Genomic DNA, 21,175 nt, shown 5'->3' on the forward strand with positions numbered 1-21,175 from the left:
ACGTATCTCGTTGGTACGACATTTCCCCTTGTTTATTTTTTCTGTGGCTCATTCTACGCAATCCAAGCACCTCTCTGCGATATCGTACTTATCGCATTTATCGTACTTACCGCATCAAACTTCTCCCGCAACGTTTTTTCGGTGGCGATACCCTTTTCGCGCACCTCTTGAGGGATACCTTTAAGCACCGTTTGCACTAACTTGTCGTCTTTACCTGTTACAATGGAAATAATCATAAATAAATAATAAAATAAAATAATAAATAAAACTTCGGGCCAATAACATTTCGTGTTATTCATTCTTCGGAGTTACAAAAAACGGATATAAAAAAATCTATATTTTGAAATTCGGAAAAATAAATTTCGTGTTTTTGAGTAATCGGAATTATATGTCTTAGAAATTCTGAAAATCGGAATTAGCAAATTCGGAATAAATTCAGAATCTTCGTGTTCTCGATAAGTTAACTGAAATTCTACTAATATTATAAATCCGAAAGTTTGCGAGTATGTGTGTGTATGTTTGTTACTTCTCCACGCTAAAACGGCTGTACGGATATGGATGAAGTTTGATATATAGATAGTTGGACATCTGGAATAACATACTAGGCACAGGCTACTTTTTTATCCCGATATTCACACGGGATCGGGATAAAATATTGAAATTTCAACAACCTAATTTAAAATTTCATGTTTATATTCGAGTCCAGAATTAGGTGAACTAGATTGACAGCTGAAAATGTTACCAGACATACCAACAAAAAATAGTCATAGTAATATGTCGATATACACCTGTGTAGACGCGGAATGAAAATGTGTGTCACTTTTGTGCTTTATTTCCATAGTTTTAGGCCTAAAAATGACATAAAAGATAACACAATTGAAACTAAATCAACAATCTAAGAAAAAAAGCACAACAACGGGAGATAGTTCCCAGCAAACCGATGGTAATTGTCGAATGACATATCGTCACTACTTTAAAAAAAAAGCTCTTATTTCAAAGTAGATAATTTTTCTGAGTGGACCTTATGAGCATTACGTCAAGGTTCATTTTGTTGACATATTGATTTTAGATAAGAGATTTTTTCAAAGTAGTGACGATATATGTCGTCAACAAAACAAAATGCCGAACGCCGTCCTTGCCGATGTTCAACAGGTTTTTTCCAAATCTCTTTTTCTTCGCCTCCCTCCCTTCTTCTCGTTTTTTCAAATAAAAGATTTATTTTATTATTATTTCGTATTGAGTTTTTTTTTATATCGATATAAAGTTTTTTTATATCGATATTACAGCACTGGTGAAACTGTGGCAACATTTGTGTGCAATGAACTGAAGTTGTATTACCTAATTCTTTACTCGAGTATAATCCTATGCAATTGGCACGGTTATTTTACCTGTATGCAACGTTAACGAGATCCACACACAACTTTTGAGGGTATGGGGAGTTTAGTAAAATGCCGAAATTTCAATTCAACTAATGGATTTAACTATTTACGCGTGAGAAGCCGCGTGTAAACATTGCTCAAGAAGAAGACAGTGTAGGTCCGTGCGGGGTGCGGGGTGCGGGGTGCGGGGTGCGGGGTGCGGGGCGTGGGTTGCGGGGTGTGGAGTGTGGAGTGCGGGGTGGCTGTGTGGGCTGCGGGATGGGAGATGGGGGTACATACGAGTTCATAAACTTGTGAGCAACAATTTTATCAAAAACATCTGAACACGACTCCATTGTTAACGGCAAAGAAGCGTGTTCAGATATTTTTGATCAAATATTTGCTCACAAGTTTATGAACTCGACTGTACCTGGTGCGAGGTGGGCGTGTGGGGTGCAGGGTGCGGGATGCGGGGTGAGGGTGGGGGTACGCACCGGCCTTCTCCAGCGCCTTGATCTCGTTGGCGACGTTAGCGCGCGTGTCGGCGCGGCGAGTGGCCGCCAGCAGCGCCTCGGCCGCCGCCCACAGCGACTGCGAGCGCCGCGCCTCCGCCTCCGCCGCCGCCCGCTCTGCAATATACATGTAATTGTTAGAAAAATACGACGGCACTATTACCAATAGCGAGCGCAGCGAGGGCTCCAAAGTACGCCGTCCGAGGAAAACACCATTTTGCTGCGAAGTCATACACTCTACTTTTTGTCTCCCCCTATGAGAATATATGTATAGATTTATATTTTCCCCAGAATTTAGTTGATAATAGTTTTTTTTTTGCATAAGTGTTACTCTGAGGATGAACTCTGATTGAATTCGAAACGTGTCAGCGTAGAGTGATAGTGGTGATAGTTGGGTTTGTACAATTTGTGTGTTCTTAAAGTATGGAGGTGAACAAGCTACATAAACACACAGCGTAGCAGCAGGTGTGCAAAATAATTGTTTATGGGTAATAAATCAATCAAGGGGCAAAATCTCGAAATAACAACCACTGGGCCTTTAAGTCATGGAATTTGGTATGTAGGTAGCTGGACGTCTGGAATAAAACATAGGCTACTTTTTATTCCGATATTCCCACGGGATAGGGATAAAATCTTCAAATTTCAACCGCTGGGCTTAGAATCATGAAATTTTGTACAGTTGTTCTTAACACAACCTCAATGAAGATCACGATATAAATATTGGGACGTCCCAGGGAAATTTCGTAAAACCCCGGAACTTGAATTGTAACTACCAGATCTAATAGTTTACGCGCGCGAAGCCGCGGGTAAACTCTAGTTATTGAATAAATTTTCAATGAGGGCTATCGCGTATGAATTCGCCGCTAGAGGCGCTAGTGTAGCGTGAGGTCTCCGAAATGTCAAATCTCATAGTTTTTGGGTGAGCTACGCGGGTTTATTTGTAATTAGAATAATTTTGTGAATATTTTGCAATATCTGAAATTAATTACGGCAAATATGCGTTCCGGGGCAATGAATGTCTGTGTTTTGAGACAGTTTTGTCTTTCGGAAATCTTTGTCTTCCCTTTTTTCCGAACAAAACGGGGACTATGCAACACTGTGCCATGCTCGATATTTTCTAAACTAAATCTAAACTTTGTTTTCACGCCCGTAATAACAGACTTTGAAAGCCATGCTTAAAAAACCTCACGCAACAGTGCGCCATCTAGTGAGACAAAAAATGATAGACCTCATTACATAGAACGCTCGCGTGACTCACGTTTGAGCGTCTGTTCGATGGCTTGTAGCTTCCCGGCCATGGCTGCGAGCTCTCGCTTGAACTCGACGCGTTCCTTCTCTATCTGCTCGGACACCTGGCGATTGTACCGTGCCATCACCTGGACACAACAAACAAGGCCTTTACAGTTTTACCATTTAACGTCTTTACCCATTACAAGTGGTATTTTGCAGGTGGTAGGACCTTGTGCAAAGTCCGCCCGGATGGCTACCACTATCTTGCTCGTTAATCCTGCCGTGAAGCAACAGTGCTTGCACTGTTGTGTTTCGGCGTGGAGAGTAAGACAGCCGGTGAAATTACTGGCACTTGAGGTATCCCATCTTAGGCCTCTAGGTTGGCAACGCATCTGCAATACCCCTGGAATACACCAGAGGTGTGCTTGTGTGAGTTGCTTACCTCTTGTTCCTTCCTGTTAAGTGCCGCCTGCATGACCTCTTGTTGTATTTCGAACTGTTTCTTGAGCTGCTCTTTTAGGACTTTGGCTGCCTCTGCTTGAATTTCCAGAGTCTACGAAAAAAAGACTGTATAAAATTATCATTTCTATTTAAAAAAAAAAACAGGATGACTCTGATCCCGCGACTTTAACCAGGTCATCCGTCCATCTCGTTGGTGGACGTCCTACGCTGCGCTTGCCGATCCGCGGTCTCCACTCGAGAACTTTTCGGCCCCAACGGCCATCTGCCCTTCGTGCTATATGGCCTGCCCGTTGCCACTTGAACGAGCGAATTCGCTGCGCCGGGTAGGAGATATCCTTGATATAATTATTTTTTATTTTTGATACAAATTATTATTAACTAGGTAGCTTTTCCGAGGCGTTAGGAAGGTGGATTCAGCTCCGGCCTTGGGGTAGAACAAGTGGAACGATCGCAGTAGGCGCCAGATGGCAAGGGGCGCCATTTTCCAGTTTCCAGTGCTTACAATTTTATGGCATGGCGCCTTTCGAGAGGCGTTGAAGCGGTGTACAGTCAGCATCAAAAGTAGCGGATCACTTTCATACTCTGTCGCATTGACACATTGACAATCTTGCATAGCCTTTAGTACGTGGCTGTAAAACGACAAAGTACGAAAGTGTACAGCTACTTTTGATGCTGACTGTACACAATCTCTCTCTACCTTGATTAAGGGCCGGCGCTGGGTGGGTTCAAAATAAAAACTTTGAAGTGCGAATTGGACTCTAACACCTAATGTCCCATATTACCGTACAACTGTACTGTACTGTGTACTGTGTGGATATGATGAAGCAAAAACGCCTAAAAATTTAGATTTTTGGACAGAGACCTTTTTTAATCCATACTTTACTTTTACTTTATACTACGGTTTCACAAATACTACTTTGACACAGATGGACACACAGACATTTGTTGTTTGACAAAACAAGAACCACACCGTAGCTAATATTATCTATTACCTTCATATTGAATTCCTTGTCCTTTTGAAGCTGTTCTTTTTTAATCATGTCTTCGACTTTTGCTTCGATTATCTTCTTTTCGTCGTGACCTGCGATTCAAAGTTTTTCATTAATAGGTATACAAAGTGACCGAAATAACAACGTAGGAACTTCAGGAAGGGATACACTGGAGAATTCGGAAGAGTGGCGTCCGGAAACAATGATGTAGAAACTTTAGGAGGTGATACACTGGAGCATTCGGAAGAGTGGCGTCCGGAAACAACGACGTAGAAACTTTAGGAGGTGATACACTGGAGCATTCGGAAGAGTGGCGTCCGGAAACAACGACGTAGAAACTTTAGGAGGTGATACACTGGAGAATTCGGAAGAGTGGCGTCCGGAAACAACGACGTAGAAACTTTAGGAGGTGATACACTGGAGCATTCGGAAGAGTGGCGTCCGGAAACAACGACGTAGAAACTTTAGGAGGTGATACACTGGAGCATTCGGATAAGTAGCGCCCGGAATAACGACGCAGGAACTTTAGGAGATACACTGGAGCATTCGGAAGAGTAGCGTCCGGAATAACGACGTAGGAACTTTAGGAGGTGATACACTGGAGCATTCGGAAGAGTGGCGTCCGGAAACAACGACGTAGAAACTTTAGGAGGTGATACACTGGAGCATTCGGAAGAGTGGCGTCCGGAAACAACGACGTAGAAACTTTAGGAGGTGATACACTGGAGAATTCGGAAGAGTGGCGTCCGGAAACAACGACGTAGAAACTTTAGGAGGTGATACACTGGAGCATTCGGATAAGTAGCGCCCGGAATAACGACGCAGGAACTTTAGGAGATACACTGGAGCATTCGGAAGAGTAGCGTCCGGAATAACGACGTAGGAACTTTAGGAGGTGATACACTGGAGCCTTCGGAAGAGTAGCGTCCGGAATAACGACGTAGGAACTTTAGGTGATACACCGGCGCATTAAGAAGAGTAGTGTCTGAAATAACCACGTAGGTTTTTAGGAGGTGATACACTGGCGCATTTGGAAGGGTAGTGTCCGACTCCAGAATAACGACAAAGAACTTCAGAAGGCGACACTTGAGTATAAGGAAGAGACTGAATTGTTAGAAATACAACGAACAAGGAAAGGTTCCGGTAGAGATCAGTTTTAGACAAAAAAAATAGAATCGATTACGAAACGACCATCTCTGATTTTGATTTACAATTTTATCTTAATTTTCATACATCCTTGTGATGGAACACTCACATTCGATAGCTCGGTTCATTTTCAATTCCCTCACTGTTTGCAGTTCTGCTATTTCTTTTTGCAGGTACGCCACCTACAAATAACCATCAAGTTGTATTTGTTATTCATATAGTACTTACTTATACAGGGTGTCTCTACTGACCATGGGGCATTAAATTCAAGGTTCGATTCCAATCACAAAACTAAGCTACTTTTGTTTTGTAACATTTTCAAAAACTAAAATTTAGATCGTTTATTGTTCCTCAAAGTTTAATTGTAAAATCATTGTATCGAACATGGCGGTGTTATCGCTGTCCTTGTCCTTCGCTTGGTACGGGGGCCTTGAAATAATTTTTGTCATTTATTTGACACCTCTAAGACCCATTAAAAATAACATTTAATTTGTATGAAAAAAAAATAACAGAGTGGTCATATAGGACACGGCAGACCCTCATTTTTAGTGCCAAGATAAAGTTATAAGCAAAATTTCTAAAATATGCTATTTTTTCTGTACTAAAAGTCAAACTTGTTGACGTACACGTCTCATCTACGTTATTGTTATGACATGACATGCAATCGATAATAAGCTGTGTGGTGGTAGACCACACGTTTGGCCGATGGTACCTGTCTCAGGGTATAAAGCAGCAGCAGGTCGGTGTCGCCGCGGATGTTCAGCTTGCGGCTACTGAGGTCAATGCCCGGGAACAGCATCTCCAACTCGCGCTTGTACGTTTTGCGGGCGTGGTCCACCTGCCACAAACAAATAACATAGTTTTCTCAAAAATGTCCGTTAAAAGTTGACATTATTTTTTACATATCAGAAGGTGAAGTGCATAGTTTATGGTCAGCGAAAAATTAAAAAGTTAAAAAGATTGCAGGCGCGCTAGCTCGACAATAATGTATTAGCGCGCCTGCAATCAGTCACATATATATTTTTAAGTTAAAAAGGCCATGGAAATGTTGGCACAAGTCGTATACAGCCAAGTCTAATGGCCGGTATCAGATATTTTGTTGGAACTCCGGACTTTTTCTATTGGGTCTGAAATAGCTTGTGGTGTTTTCAGTGGAAAAATACACCTGCACTTTATTATGATATATTTTGAGAAAAAGTTTATTCTATTTCAGAATTATTCACCATTTTTGAGAAAAGCTTTATATTAGTCTCGGCTGGAATAGCAATTGCTGGCTTCGTATTAGTTAAACGGACTCGCAAGCTCGTCCATGCATACTCAGCCAGCAATTGCCTACTTCCAGGCCACGACAATAATCTACAAATAGACATCTCATCACAAGAACTCATATGAAATTTAACAACCTAAAATACGTAAACAATAGCAAGGACCTAGCGCAGGGATGGGGAAATAGCGGACCGCGGGCCAAGTCCGGATCGCGACAAGATTTAATCCGGCCCGCGATCAAAACCCGTCATCTAAGTTAAATCGGCCCGCGATAAACAATATTAAAATATTTCATATATCTTGCGAGCAAGTATTTTCTTCAATAAATCTTCGCAAAAAAAATATTAAGGAACAGGATGTCTGACCATCACCTCGAGTGTGTTTTAAGAGTTACTTCAAGTAACTTGGAGCCTAATTTTGACGCTTTAATGAATGAACAGTCAAAATTTCATCTTTCACACCGACCCAGCACTTCAAAACGATGAATTTATTATATATAAATACCTACAAGTCTTATTTTTGTTGTTACTTGTTTAGAATGAAAATTAATTAGGCCCGCGGAAATTTTGTAATTATTGTATATGGCCCATCTCTAAATCTATTTCCCCGTCCCAGACCTAGTGTCTCTTCTCTGGCCCTTAAATCGATCGGTTGTTTTATGCAATAAACGCTGCGTTAAACGCAATGCGTTTGACGCACATAAATTTTATATCAGATAATGTATGCGCTTGCCGCTGCGCGCACCGCGTAAGAAAGAAAGAAAAAAAAGAAAGAAAAATAATTTACTAACGGTCCCAAAAGTACCACCACCAAACACATAAAAAACCATAATATATTATCGAAAATACAAACTAAGACGGATGCACAGAAAAACCAGAAAAAGAGACCATCACTGGGAATCGAACCCAGGTCCTCAGCATTCAGTGCTGCGTGCTATAACCCCTACACCACTGCTGGACAGGAATCTAGACACGATTTTTTCCTATGCATACATATCTCAGGTTGCTTATTTCTACTTTGCTACATAAGCAGCAGCACTAGCGACATCGATGTTGCGTCGACAGACATCACACTCTTTCGGAACCAACCGCTCACCCAGACAAGAGATGTCGCTACTAAGCAATCAAATTATGATTGGTTTTTTGGAGTCTTTTTGTATTTTTTATTTCAACCCCCAAATTTGTTACTTTTACGGGTATCCCGTGAAACCATATCGAAATAATAATAATATATTACTATACAAGTAAGAACACAATGACAATACACAATAGACAATTCTTGTTAATTAGTGCCTCCAGCGCATTGCGATCAACGCAGCGTTTATCGCATAAAACAACCGAACGCTTAAGGCTGCGTTTCTACCAGAGATGTGCGAGGAAGTGTCTTTAATGAACCAATAGAAACGCTTCATTTACTTATCCTCGCTCAGCACAGCTCTAGTGGAAACAGTTGAGAATGAGGGTAGGTAAATAAAGCGTTCATGAAAACACATACCTCGCAACACATCGTCGCACATCTCTGGTAGATATGGAAATAGGGTAAATCGTCAATTATTGGCCACGTTTCAATAACTTATACTAAATATGAATTATATTTATATGTGACCAGAATTCATTTTAGTGTAAGGTGGCCAGTTATTGAAGGGTGGCCAGTAATCGACACCTTATACAAAAAATTATCTCTGTTTATGGGCGGCTAGAATTCATTTTTAGTGTAAGGTGCCCAGTTATTCAAGATTGGCCAGTAATTGACACTTTTTTACACTAAAAATTAAGTCTGTTTATCCTCCTAACGCCCAAAGTCCTTTATAAAGTACTTTTCAGTAATTTGACATTGAACTCTCTCATAAGTGACATAAAGTTTCATGTTCATAAAACAAAAATTAGACTTGGGCGTTAGGACTTAGGAGGATTTTGGTGACTAGAATTCATTTTAGTGTAAGGTGGCCAATAATTTGTCGATTTACTCTATTAGTAGGATTAACAAGATAGAACGGCACCTTGTTCCAATACTTGTCGCTGAGCACGGCCTTTTCCTTCTCGGCCTTATAGGTGGCCTCGGCAGCGTTGAGGTCCTCGCGGAACTGTTTGATGTACCGCTTAGTCGCCGCCACGCTTTCGGGGGGCGCCTGCACTCCCGCCTTGATCATGCGGTCCAGGGTCTCTGGAAGGGCAACCCATGGCATAGCAGTGACGTCGAGCGAACATTACCTACACCGTGTTATTTTTGGATTGTCGTTAACTTTAAAAGTCTCTATCCACTACACCGTATCATACCATGAACGTAATAGGAACGTATCCGGCACGGAATGTAACGCGACACGGACTACAACAAGGCAACGGCGTCATACCCATAAGAAACGAATCGGCACCGTATGGTACAGTCAAGTGCAAAAATATGTATCTATTCGAACCACTCAAAAATATGTTACCGCGGCCTTATTACGTCTGAATAAGAGTCGGTGGTACATATTTTTGAAACGTTGAATAAGTTCGTAATTTTACACTTGACTGTACCACTAGAGACCATTCTACAGGTCAAATGATGTTAGTATACTAGTGTTCTCTAGAAGTAAGCTTAACTGTTTAACCTCCTGACTCCTGACTTTTTTTAACGAACCTAGTGCTTAAGACCTATATAGACGTGGTAGACCTGCTTTGTTAAAGTCTTGCTCTATAAGGGGTTAATTCACATTTAGCAAAAAAAATTTCCTTGTGTGAATTGATCCTAAAGTATAAAAGCTTGAAGTAGTAACTCACCGATAGCGCATAGAGCCTTAGCCGCGGCCTCCTTAGCCTTAGCTTCGGTGATGTTTCGCTCGTTCTGAGCCCCCTGCATCGCCGTAAAGTATAAAAGCTTGAAGTAGTAACTCACCGATAGCGCATCGAGCCTTAGCCGCGGCCTCCTTAGCCTTAGCTTCGGTGGTGTTCCGCTCGTTCTGAGCCCCCTGCATCGCATTAAAGTCCTTGCGATCCAAATCGTCGATCGAGCTCTCCACTATCTATTAATTATAAGAAAAATCATCATCACTCTGTGTCCATCCACTTGGATAATATTAAAGAAATGAAGCAACGAACGAAAGGTTATTAATACTTTAGGCTAGCTTTCTTCAATATATGCGAGCGCGAACGGTAGCTAATGAAACATGCCCAAATAATAAAAATACACTAACTATTCTGCTACATATAAATTATATACTTTTCTAAACTTATGTGTAAAATAATTTGGAGTTTACCACGAGCTTAAAGGTCGCAGCTCATTAGAGCCACCCGGCACCCGACCAGCACCGCCTCGACTTTCGGCGTCCACCCGTTGTCGACAGCCCATGACCATACAAATCCATATAAAGAATACTAACAGCTCGCGGCGAGGCGGTGTTGATCGGGCGCCGGGTGGATCTAATGAGCTGTGACCTTTACGGTGAAGGAAAACATCGTGAGGGTGCACAAACCTGCGAAGCAATTCAATGGTATGTGTGGAGTTACCAATCCGCACTAGGCCCGTGTGGGAACTACACGCCCCCAAGCCCTCTCAATATGACGATGCCTATGCCCAACAAGGGGATGATGATAATATTGATGGTGAAAATCACGATGATGATAAATGATGGTGATGATGATGATGATGATGATGATGATGATGATGACTGACCCTGAAGAGCGCCGTGTTATAGCGCTCGCAGTGCTTCGTAGCGGCTTTGAAGCCGTCGACAGCGCCCCGCGTGTTTTCATGCATGTCGTGCTCCAACTCCACCATATCCTTTGTGATCTTGATCACGGGAGGTGCCTCGGGCACGCATTTGTCGGTTTGGATCAACGTAACTATAATAAACAAAGAAATGTTAGTAAAATAACTAGTATGTATGTATATAGACAGAAACAAATACAATGTCAGGGTGTTCACTACAAATCCTAAAAAAATTCTGACTTTTCCCTGGCCACATTTCTAAGTTTCCCTGACCAATTATGTACATTACAAAGCATTATACATTTAAATGTTTTTTTTTTACTGCCCGAGATACTAAGCTAGACCCGATGATGGGAATTCACAGCACACCAAACATGCTCACTTTTTCGTTTACTGTTTTTATGGTGCCACTCTTTAATAAGTCGCCTGGAACGATTGGTATCTCAAAATGCATAATTTTCTTGGTTATCTTTATATAACCCTTATTTCAAGAGTCAATTTTGTTGACGTATTTATGGATTTGAGATATACGAGATTTTTTTCAAAGTTGTGATTACCTACTGTATGTGAGTGAAATAGATACTTTTTGTAAGAGTTGACCTAGCAAGATAAATAAGATAATATAAAAAACATTGGCTTGGCACACAGAAATTTAATTTAATTTCTCTAAATGCAGATTCATCGGAAAAGTTAATTTTGGAACAGTCATCTTTTCAAGATTATCACAAAGCTACTCAACCTAGTAAACTGTGGTAAGCGGTATGAAATAAATCTAAGTATAATAGGGCTTTGTAGATTTTTACCTGGAGTCTCGATCTCAGGCGTCCCAATTTTGATTTCTTCCTTGTACAGCGGTTCGAAAGACGGCGGCGGCACTGTTCCACACAGGTTAGTGCAATGAAAATATGAAATGTTAAAAAACCGGTATTAATCGGAAATTACAAAAGCCTCACTTAGACGATGCAAGAACTTGCATGAGAGTTGAGTTACATTGCAGACTGTTGAGAGACAATTAAGGTGATTTTCCACCAGCGAGACGAGACGAGGCGAGATGAGAATTGAAATTTGTATGCATTATCGCGCGCCCGCCGCGAGCCGCCGCGGGACGCCGTACGAACTTCGATTCTCTTCTCGTCTCGTCTCGCCTCGCCAGTGAAAATCACCTTTAACTCAGTTGATCAAACAAATACCGCAATGTAATAAAACATGCAAGTTCTCGCGTTGTCTAAATGGGGCTTAACCTTAGCTAGGTTAAGCAGACTAAGCAACCCTACTTTAGCGCAAATACAATTTTTACTTGCTATAAAGTAGGATGAGAGGTAGGTGGAAATATTATCTACTCATAGAAAGAGATGGTGAAAGCGAAACCTAATCAATTCCTTTGGTTGCCGACATAGTAAGCATTTTTATCCTTATAACTGAAGATTATTGAAAAAATTCTAAAATGATTTAATGCTTTTAGTTGATGCTTAACAACTGTGGCAAACGAATTTAATATATATAGATTTGATAGATAGATAGATAGATATTATAGATTTAGTTGTGTAGAGTGGCCATTTTAGTAAAGCAACCAGGAGTTTGAATGCAACACCACACAATCAGTGTACACAAGCTTTGCTAAAATTGTCATCACTATTGTCATGTAAAAATTTAAGCAACATAGTGGGAATCAAGTAATTTAAGGTGATACACCATTGCTGAGTTGTGTAGAATTGACTTCAGTTATCCAAAATCACAGTGTATTTATGATTCTATTTACAATCTGGGATAATTAAGGTTTTTGTTGGTTTGGTTGTTGTAGAATACGTACATGGATATTTTTTGGGTGCAAAGAACTCCTTAGCATCCTCCTCCAGGTTTTGCTCGGGTTTTGTTTGAAATTCCATTGGACTAACTCCTTCCTATAAAAAAATATTTATGTTGTTTAACATAAAAAAAGCCGTGGTGGCCTAGTGGTTTGACCAATCGCCTCTCAAACAGAGGGTCGTGGGTTCAAATCCCGGCTCGCACCTCTGAGTTTTTCGAAATTCATGTGCGGAATTGCATTTAAAATTGACCACGAGCTTTGCGGTGAAGGAAAACATCGTGAGGAAACCTGCACAAACCTGCGAAGCAATTCAATGGTGTGTGTGAAGTTCCCAATCCGCACTGGGCCCGCGTGGGAACTATGGCCCAAGCCCTCTTGTTCTGAGAGGAGGCCTGTGCCCAGCAGTGGGACGTATATAGGCTGGGATGAACATAAAGTGAGATTTTCAGGATATCTTCTCAATAACTCTTTACCCAACAGTGGGAAAATTTAATAGACTAACAAGACAACATGTAACACAATCCTCAAACTCCTCTTCCCTAGTACTTGGTAATACAAACAGAATTAGAATCATCAGCCATTGACATTTCCTGCCGTTTTTAATTTTTTCACAATCACATGCTTTAAAGATTTAAAGAGGACAGATTTGGATAAAAGTTGGAGCTGGATCTGTCTCCAGACAAGTGATATCCTGAGTTAACATGTTGACAAATTTAAAATAGGTCCACAGCTTTGCATGCACATGGAGGAAATAGTAAATAAATTTGAAAATAGTATTGTGGGAATAGTCAGAGATATTTAATCAGCTGGTAATAAATACACAAAGTTGTACCTTTCCAAACAAAAAGTGGCTCATAATAGTAGTGACTTTGTTGAACTGGTTTACAGTGAACTTCCAGTAAGTTGTGTTCTCCTGGTACACCAGTGCTATGAAGTCATTGAATGCAGGAGCATTACTTTCGATCCAGTTGCGGGCATCTGGGCTATTTCTGTAACAGTCACACAACCATGTGTATAATAAAGTAGTATACATACAGTGGTGGTCATGTAATTAAGAACGATTTGAAGTTCCAGATTATTTTTAACTAAATCATGTCATGTGTAGTCGTGGTTCCTTCTTAGAAGTAACTAGTTACGTTATGAAATAGCCTCATGTATAGAGCAAACGGGATTAAGAATAAAGAATAAAATTGCTGACAATTTTTTACAAATTTTGTTTTTATTCTCTTTAGTAACAAATTAAAATAGTAATGAAGCTGGACAAATAATTAAGAACGATTTATTGAACTGCTCGAAAGTTTTTTTATTTGAAACTTAGATTAACTAAATCACACTAACGTGAAGTTTGTACACAAAAAAAAGCAATTTAATACATTTTAACTAAAATTAATAGTTAGTAGCATGTCCACGGCTTTTTATTACTGCCTTACACCGGCGAGGCACTGAATCTATCAATTTTTGACATTTCGCAAGAGAGATAGAGTTCCATTCTTCTAAGAATACGTCATACAGTTCTCTTAAATTGCCACACTGTCGATTTGAAACCTTTTTCTTGACTTCGCACCAAAGATGCTCTATTGGGTTAAGATCGGGGCTGTTGGCTGGCCAATCTAAGACAGAAACTGATTGCGATGTGAGGAATTCCTTAACGGTACGTGCAGTATGCTTGGGATCATTGTCATGCTGGAATGTCCAAATAACCGGAAGCACGCCTTCAGCATATGGTAACATTGTTTCTTCCAGTATGTTTTTGTATTGAAATTGATCCATGTTTCCTTCTATCAGCCTAACAGGTCCAACACCATGTCCAGAAAACATCCCCAAATTTTCACATTTCCTCCGCCATGCTTTAAAGTCACTTTTGTGTACTTTGGGTCGAATGCTTTATTTGAAGGCCATCTTACATATCGTTTGCCATCAGAACATACCCTATTTATTTTTGTCTCGTCAGAAAAAAGAACGTTTTTCCACTGTCTGACTGTCCAGTTTTCATATCTTCTTGCAAATGCAAGCCGGGCTTGCCTATGACACCGTTTCAACATAGGCACCTTCCTTGCTATCCTTCCGTGCAACTTTTCTTCTACCAAACGCCTTCGAATAATGCGTGCCGAGATTGCTGAAGGGTTGTTTTCGCCAAAATATTTTTTTCTTAACTCATTAGACGGTATTAGACCCTTTAAAAGGATTTTGTTTTGCCAAACGAACGATATTTCGATCATCTCGACGAGATGACTTTCTTTGTCTAGGTACACGCGGAACATTTGAAGTAGTTTGATACGTGGCAAAATGCTTTATGGCGTGGAAAACCATAGTTTTTGAACATTGCAGATGATCGGCTATGTGTTTATACGACCAATTCTTGTCGCGAAGTTTTAGTATTACTTCTCTTGTAGATTTATCACAACTTTTATTTTTCCCCATTGTTTTTATATGAAGCAATCGCCTTTAAGACTTTTACGGCACTAAATGGCGCCAAAATTATTCGAATAATGACCTAAAACCACAAAGCGGCCGTCCGTTCTCTATATAAATTTGAATAAAAAATAAACTATTCAGCGTTCTTAATTATATGACCAGCCAGTAAGTAGTAATACTAGGTTTAGATGTAATGTATAAAGTTTATATATTTATTTTTTAGCCAATTATATGTATAAATAAATTTACCGCTAGTACGGAAAAGTTTTACGATACCGAGAGAAGTACAAAAATATACATGCAGTTAGTAACACTTGTCAGTTTGAAAACATCTTCTCCATAAAAAATCGTTCTTAATTATATGACCACAACTGTATAAGGTGTTTTAGTATTGAGTTAGTTTTGACAAAACAACCTTTCTTTTTCCGAATAGGGTATTATTCTATTTATTCCGTGAAATACATTATCAGAAAAAGTTTCACACTTACTTTTTATTTTGTCAATCAGTCAAAAAATTACAATAAAGACAAAGTGTGTGAAATTTCTGGTGTTGCATGGCGTGACAACACGCGGATCTTTAACTTTGGCTATTATCTTATATTTTAACAAGGCTTTAGTACACTAAATGTGACTATGCAAGCCTCATGGGGAGCCTCAGATACATGTTACATTCTCCCTTGTGCCGAAACCTAGTCTCTTCTTCTGAAAGTGGTTAATTCAGAATCACATTTACACTTCCATTCAACAGATCCATCCCATCCAGATACCTGTTTCTGGTGTCCTTAGCTTTAGTTTAAACTTACTTTGCATAAACAACTGCAGCCCCAGTTAACAATGTGGCACCGAGGGCTCCATATAGCATTCTTCTGCTTTTTGGAGGGCCATCGTTGCGTGGGGGGCACCGGTCTGGGTTGAAGTGAGCGCCGGTTGCATGGCGATGTGGTGTTCGCATCAGAATAAGGGCTGCACATGATCCATCTAGTTGTTTTCGTACCTAAAATAAAAAAATGTGTTTTTTTATGTAGATTTCTAAAAATTAAAATAATCAATAACTAACAAAATATTCTCCAGTTATAAAAATTTAGGCAAAATAGCAAACTATTGAAACTTTTCAAATTATTTATTACCTATCATTCTATTTTTTCATACACAATCTTTCTTTCTCTTGTTTCTCACATGTTTTGTGTTTTTGTATTTAAATTGTTCAGTGCAAATACAATCAGTTTGATCTCCGAAATAATATTATTTTTAACTTTTGCCAATTCAAATTAACTGGTTCTCTAAGAGTATAAAATTTAATCTATATGCCGTAATCACTATCATGTGTCTTTGAACTGGTGTTCTTGGATAGCCGTCCAGTGACATCACAGTCGCGGTCGGTGCAGGTAAAGTAAGGTTATTTACGAAATTGACGTTTATCATTGTTATGTAAGCTACAACAACACCAAGGTTAAACTATACAATACTGATACGTTGAATATATGCAATTTTTAAATTAATAATTAACAAATCACACTGAATAGTCGACATAATCGTCAAGACATAGGCAAAACAAACCTTCAAAGATCAATAAAATATTCTAGTTTTACGATTGAGAGAGAAGTTAATAACAGTTTTCGAGACGGCAGACTATTAAATACACATAATTACGTACCAAAACCAACTTTGCGTTGTTTATATGGCTCGTAAATTTATACATTTTCGGCTTGAATCTCTTGCACAGGAGCTGTCAGTGTCAAAACCAGAGACTAAAGAGTTCAGGACATTGACTATAAACTTAACGTCGGATAGGGAGTGACCAAATAGTTACCATTTACCGGTTTATAAAACTTTCTGAAACAATAATAAACTGTTTGATTTTTTAAAGTTCAACAATATTTTTGACGAAGAAATTGTTGAATTGAGAAATACCTTGTAATAACAAAAAATATTCAACGACTGCTTCCCCAAAAAACTAGAATCTAATCTAATCTAATTTTATTTGTCAATTCCATAGACAAAATTTACTTACATGTAGGGTTGGCTTAAAAGTCTCGTTACCAAGCCATAAACTACAAAAAAACATAGGTGGTTTTGTCATGTCACTGTCACTGTCAATTTGACAGTAATTTAATTTCTTGAATGTGAATGAGGAAAATGGCAAACAAATAGCTACACCGAACACAATTTCCGTGAAAAAACAAAGATGCTTCGCACTGCTATTACTGGTATTAAGCAAAACTTACATTTTAAACACTTATAATAAAGCAATAAATTATCTTTGATTTTGATTTATGTTAATGTAGGTTGACGGTTTGTTTGAGGTTATTTCTTCTTTTTTCAGCTGTCCGTTGTATACGGCCCCTTGCATTAAAGCAATGCAAAGCTGCCAGGACGATTGTAAAAGAAGTCCGAAGTTTTACTACTCTACACCAGCAAGTCAAAAGCTATAGCTCTTCTACATTAATGCCAAATATGTCTTTGGTAAACAACCCACAAATACTGAATATGTCTAAAAATATAACTGTTCCTGTTAGAACAGTAACAAAGTTCAGTCTTAAAAAGGTAAAAGGAAGACAGTCAAAGCCGTTATAAGAAGATTTTTCAGATTGCACTGGGGCATCTGGATCAGGCCTATGGTTGGAAGGTCCAAGAAGCTGTGGAAGAAATCTCCGCCACAGAAGAGGCGTTTGCGGCAGCATGTCTTTACTAATGCGACCCAAACAACATTACTTGATAAAATGGTGACCAAATGCTGGAAGAAACCTAAATATTATGTAAATGACCCATACTCACCATACCACACAAGGGAAGAATTCCATGTAACTAGAAAACATCCAGAAGCAAAAAATTGAACACATTGCCAGTGGCAATTTAGTTAAAAAATAAATAATGTAGTTGGAACCATTTGTCTATAATAATTGATTAAGGTTAGATATGATTTTGTGAAGTTGAATAAATGAGTAGAATCTGGAATACTGTTTCATAGTTAGTGAGTGCCCCTTTTTTTTAATTTGCATGTTCTGGAATTTCGCAATTAACATTTCAGTGACTTCATGGTACCTAATCTGATTGAACTGAAATTTCACATACTTATGTATGGTGATGGTGACATTACAATAATCTGGGTAGTGAAATTTTGGTGGTTTGTCTATTATCTCTGCAAGGACAGTACTCTTCAAGTGCTGACCTGCATGGGCTTGAAACTTGGCACAAATAATTATAGATTGGATGACAAAGTCAATGCATCCAATCAAAAGTACAGTCAGTAGGTAAAGCTTGTATTTGTTAAAAATTTACTTATTACAGAAAGTAATTAATTCACTAGTATCCTTAGAGTAACTCGGGCTTCCTAACGGAAGGAAGGAACCTTTCGTAGGAAGCCCGTGTTGCTCTAAGCTAGTACCTAACTGGAAGGAAGGTTTAGCAGATTCTTCCATAATGTCTTTAGAAATCTCGTTTGAGTTACTAACATTGCTTTTTCGTATCTTCATGAACATTAATTATGCAATGGGTATAGGTTTAATTTCTTTCAGAAGTCGTAGATCAACACCAAGTGGGTAGATTCATTAATATTTTTTGCTGGTCGAACAACAAGAAAATGACATGGACGTGAAACAAAACGCATATGTCATCTTGGCATCTATCACCAATGTCATGTAGGCACGTTTGAAAATCTACTTTTTGAGTAATACGTTTTCCTGATATGAATGAAAATTATAAATTTACAGTAAGATGAAATGAATTTTAAATTATCATCCTTATATTGAAAAAATACGTTCTCATTGCAAAAATATACTTGATGAAACGGTATCCAAATCCAACCAAATTTTTCATGTAGAGTTAGAGTTGCGTTCGAAAACTATAATTATTCTTTAATTGCAAAGAAGAGGCAAAAATGGATGAGGATTGTTTTTTATTGTTTTTCTTATCACTGTAAACAAAATAAAGCAATATCTGGGAGGACACAGTTGTCTTTTATATTTTCTGCAGTCGTGGCCACAAATATATTGCGCAATAGTACCTATTACTGTTTACGTAATTTTGAATGCCGACCTTGACCATGGCTGGAGCCGCTATGATTGCCCGAAACACTTTGTTTGTGTCACGGAGCACGTTATCTTGTATAAAAGGCTACCTTTCGCCAAAAAATACTTTCAATAGGTCTGTGTCTTTAGCCGGATTCAGATATTTGTCAGCTTCCCCCGCTTTAAACATGAAATTAGTTCAATATTCTCACAAAGGTAACTCCGCGATTTGCGTGGGGTTCCTAGAAGGAGATAACGTTGTTGAAATTCATAAAGTGGACTCCTCTTTACCCAAGACGCTGCTGGATATATTGAAGAATGGCGATATTGATAAAGTTAAAAAGTAAGTTATTATTTATAATACCAAACCATCACTTTAGATTTCATATCATGTCACTGTAGGTATGTTTGACTAGTATATCAAGTAGAATGGGTTATCGTATGCTGTCTTGCCCTGCAAACTTTTTAAAGCAGTCTTTCCAAAGTGGGCTATTATATATCGGAAATAACGAGAGAAATTGGGAAGCTCACGCGTTTACATTGTGTATTAAGGGGCGGTACATGTTACCTGATAAAACCAGACTGAAGAAATGTGAGGGTACCCTGTTTTTTCAATACCTACACCTACACTACATGCCTTTCCAGCAGGATAAGTAGTTCACCAACAATAAGTTCTTGGCAATCACTGATTTTAATGCCCCCTTGCGGGCGCTGGAAGCCTAGAGGCGGTAAGGGCCCCAGAAAAGTCTTCAGCCTTGGTGCCTTTATCAGGCGAGATATAATATGTTATTGAGGTTTTTAGGGTGAAAAAAATAGGGGGGCGATACAAAATAACTGATTTTCAAAGTGGGCTTAGACAAAATAAGTTTGGGAACCTTTTATTTTTTTTTTTTTATTTGACTGGATGGCAAACGAGCAAGTGGGTCTCCTGATGGTAAGAGATCACCACCGCCCATAAACATCTGCAACACCTCAAGTGCCAGTAATTTCACCGGCTGTCTTACTCTCCACGCTGAAACACAACAGTGCAAGCACTGCTGTTTCACGGCAGGATTAGCGAGCAAGATGGTGGTAGCAATCCGGGCGGACCTTGCACAAGGTCCTACCACCTGCAATGACACCTGACAGCAGCAAAGTATACATGTGTCTGACCGGTTAATAAAGGTTTTTCTAAACGGGGGTTGTATTTTAGTAGCGAATGTAAGTATTCTAGCAATAAATAACTTTGAACTAATATTGAAATGTAACTTAAATTAAAAGTTTACATAAAAGGTCAAAGCATGCCCTGTGCCTTAATTACAATTTTTTTAATAACATTTTTTAACAATTATCCTCATTTATTTGGAATAACAATGAAGTGCTATAGAGCCCCAGATGGATACTAATCTTAATAGTTTTCTAATAGTCCTTTATGTCTGTTTACAGATTAAAGGCAACAAAAGATGCTATGATCCCTCTCTCGAGTGTCGACCTTCAAGCTCCTATCACTGGCATGGACAAAGTACTTTGTATCGGACTCAATTACAAGGACCACTGCGAGGAGCAGAAATTGACTCCGCCGCCCGTCCCCATGATCTTCAGCAAGTTCTCCAGTTGTGTGGTTGGGCCCAGTGAAGCTGTCAAATTAAGGAGCGCTACAAAGGTATGTTTTTCTACAATTTAATAAAATAATAAACACACCAAATACCAAATTTCATCATCATTTGAGCTATTTCTGAGATTCTATATATAATTATAAGGCAACAAAAGATGCTCTGATGCTCTGCAAGATATATATATAATTGCTTGTTTAATCTGTCATCTCCCAGGATAACAGGATCAAAGGAATTTGGGCACAAATTTGTGCCTCTGAGAGAGGACAGGTTAAAGGTACTAGATAAAATCGGGTTGAAAATCAACCGATATAGTATGGTATGTAATATAATAATATAAATATAATGTATAAATATCTTCATAATGATAAGAGTAATCTTACCGCAAAAGCGACACAGCTGAGTGGCAGCCATTTTGGCTGGTAGGAATAGGCGTGCATGTGTATATTAAGATTATTAAGTCAGTGTTTATGTATGTGTATCTATTTTATCAGCCAATAAACCATGCTTATTCATAAAAGTTGATTGGTAGAGATCCCAGAACAGACGTTTTCAACTGGTGTTCCGCGTTTGCTGCGAAGTATACGCTGCATTGAAATCATAAATAGCTATTTTAATGATGAGCTGATGAAACAGTACGAAAACAACAGACGCGTGGGGTGTGCGATTAATAACTTTTCATCACACTTGCTCGTCAATGATGT

The 21,175-nt window shown here is 39.1% G+C and overlaps 3 protein-coding genes across 3 annotated transcripts; 2 read left to right on the forward strand and 1 right to left on the reverse strand.

Annotated features, from left to right (window-relative positions):
* Positions 1–33: 33 nt before the first annotated feature.
* On the reverse strand, positions 34–16,648 carry LOC141427635 (MICOS complex subunit Mic60-like). The gene is made up of 15 exons (XM_074087246.1): positions 16,527–16,648; positions 15,676–15,866; positions 13,290–13,446; positions 12,461–12,551; positions 11,454–11,525; positions 10,615–10,784; positions 9,838–9,964; positions 8,963–9,126; positions 6,410–6,535; positions 5,807–5,879; positions 4,555–4,643; positions 3,543–3,653; positions 3,129–3,246; positions 1,853–1,987; positions 34–214 (listed from the first exon to the last, which is right to left on the reverse strand). The coding sequence occupies exons 1-15, from the start codon at positions 16,569–16,571 to the stop codon at positions 54–56; spliced, it is 1,830 nt and encodes a 609-aa protein (XP_073943347.1). The 5' UTR covers positions 16,572–16,648; the 3' UTR covers positions 34–53.
* A 308-nt stretch (positions 16,649–16,956) lies between these two features.
* Positions 16,957–17,827, forward strand: LOC141427634 (large ribosomal subunit protein bL35m-like). The gene is given in 3 exon segments (XM_074087245.1): positions 16,957–17,079; positions 17,196–17,408; positions 17,411–17,827. Coding segments are annotated over 3 exon segments (531 nt in total). The 5' UTR covers positions 16,957–17,057; the 3' UTR covers positions 17,707–17,827.
* An 891-nt stretch (positions 17,828–18,718) lies between these two features.
* LOC141427226 (oxaloacetate tautomerase Fahd2a, mitochondrial-like) lies at positions 18,719–20,989 on the forward strand. The gene is made up of 3 exons (XM_074086450.1): positions 18,719–19,222; positions 20,305–20,521; positions 20,966–20,989. Exons 1-3 carry the CDS (start codon positions 18,900–18,902, stop codon positions 20,987–20,989), a joined length of 564 nt encoding a protein of 187 aa, XP_073942551.1. The 5' UTR covers positions 18,719–18,899.
* The last annotated feature ends 186 nt before the right edge of the window (positions 20,990–21,175 follow it).

The sequence above is a fragment of the Choristoneura fumiferana genome, chromosome 4 (genome assembly GCF_025370935.1).
Source record: "Choristoneura fumiferana chromosome 4, NRCan_CFum_1, whole genome shotgun sequence".
NCBI classification, from domain to species: Eukaryota; Metazoa; Arthropoda; class Insecta; order Lepidoptera; family Tortricidae; genus Choristoneura; species Choristoneura fumiferana.

Bases quoted from the DNA above. Each gene is read 5' to 3' on its own strand.
- LOC141427635 (XM_074087246.1), bottom strand. From the start codon at position 16,571: ATGTATAAATTTACGAGCCATATAAACAACGCAAAGTTGGTTTTG. The intron at 12,552-13,289 runs GTACAACTTTGT...ATTTTTTTATAG, and splicing joins GCCACTTTTTGTTTGGAAAG to GAAGGAGTTAGTCCAATGGA. The intron at 10,785-11,453 runs GTAAAAATCTAC...TGTTTATTATAG, and splicing joins GCCTGAGATCGAGACTCCAG to TTACGTTGATCCAAACCGAC.
- LOC141427226 (XM_074086450.1), top strand. From the start codon at position 18,900: ATGCCGACCTTGACCATGGCTGGAGCCGCTATGATTGCCCGAAACACT. The intron at 19,223-20,304 runs GTAAGTTATTAT...GTCTGTTTACAG, and splicing joins GATATTGATAAAGTTAAAAA to ATTAAAGGCAACAAAAGATG. The intron at 20,522-20,965 runs GTATGTTTTTCT...CTATTTTATCAG, and splicing joins AATTAAGGAGCGCTACAAAG to CCAATAAACCATGCTTATTC.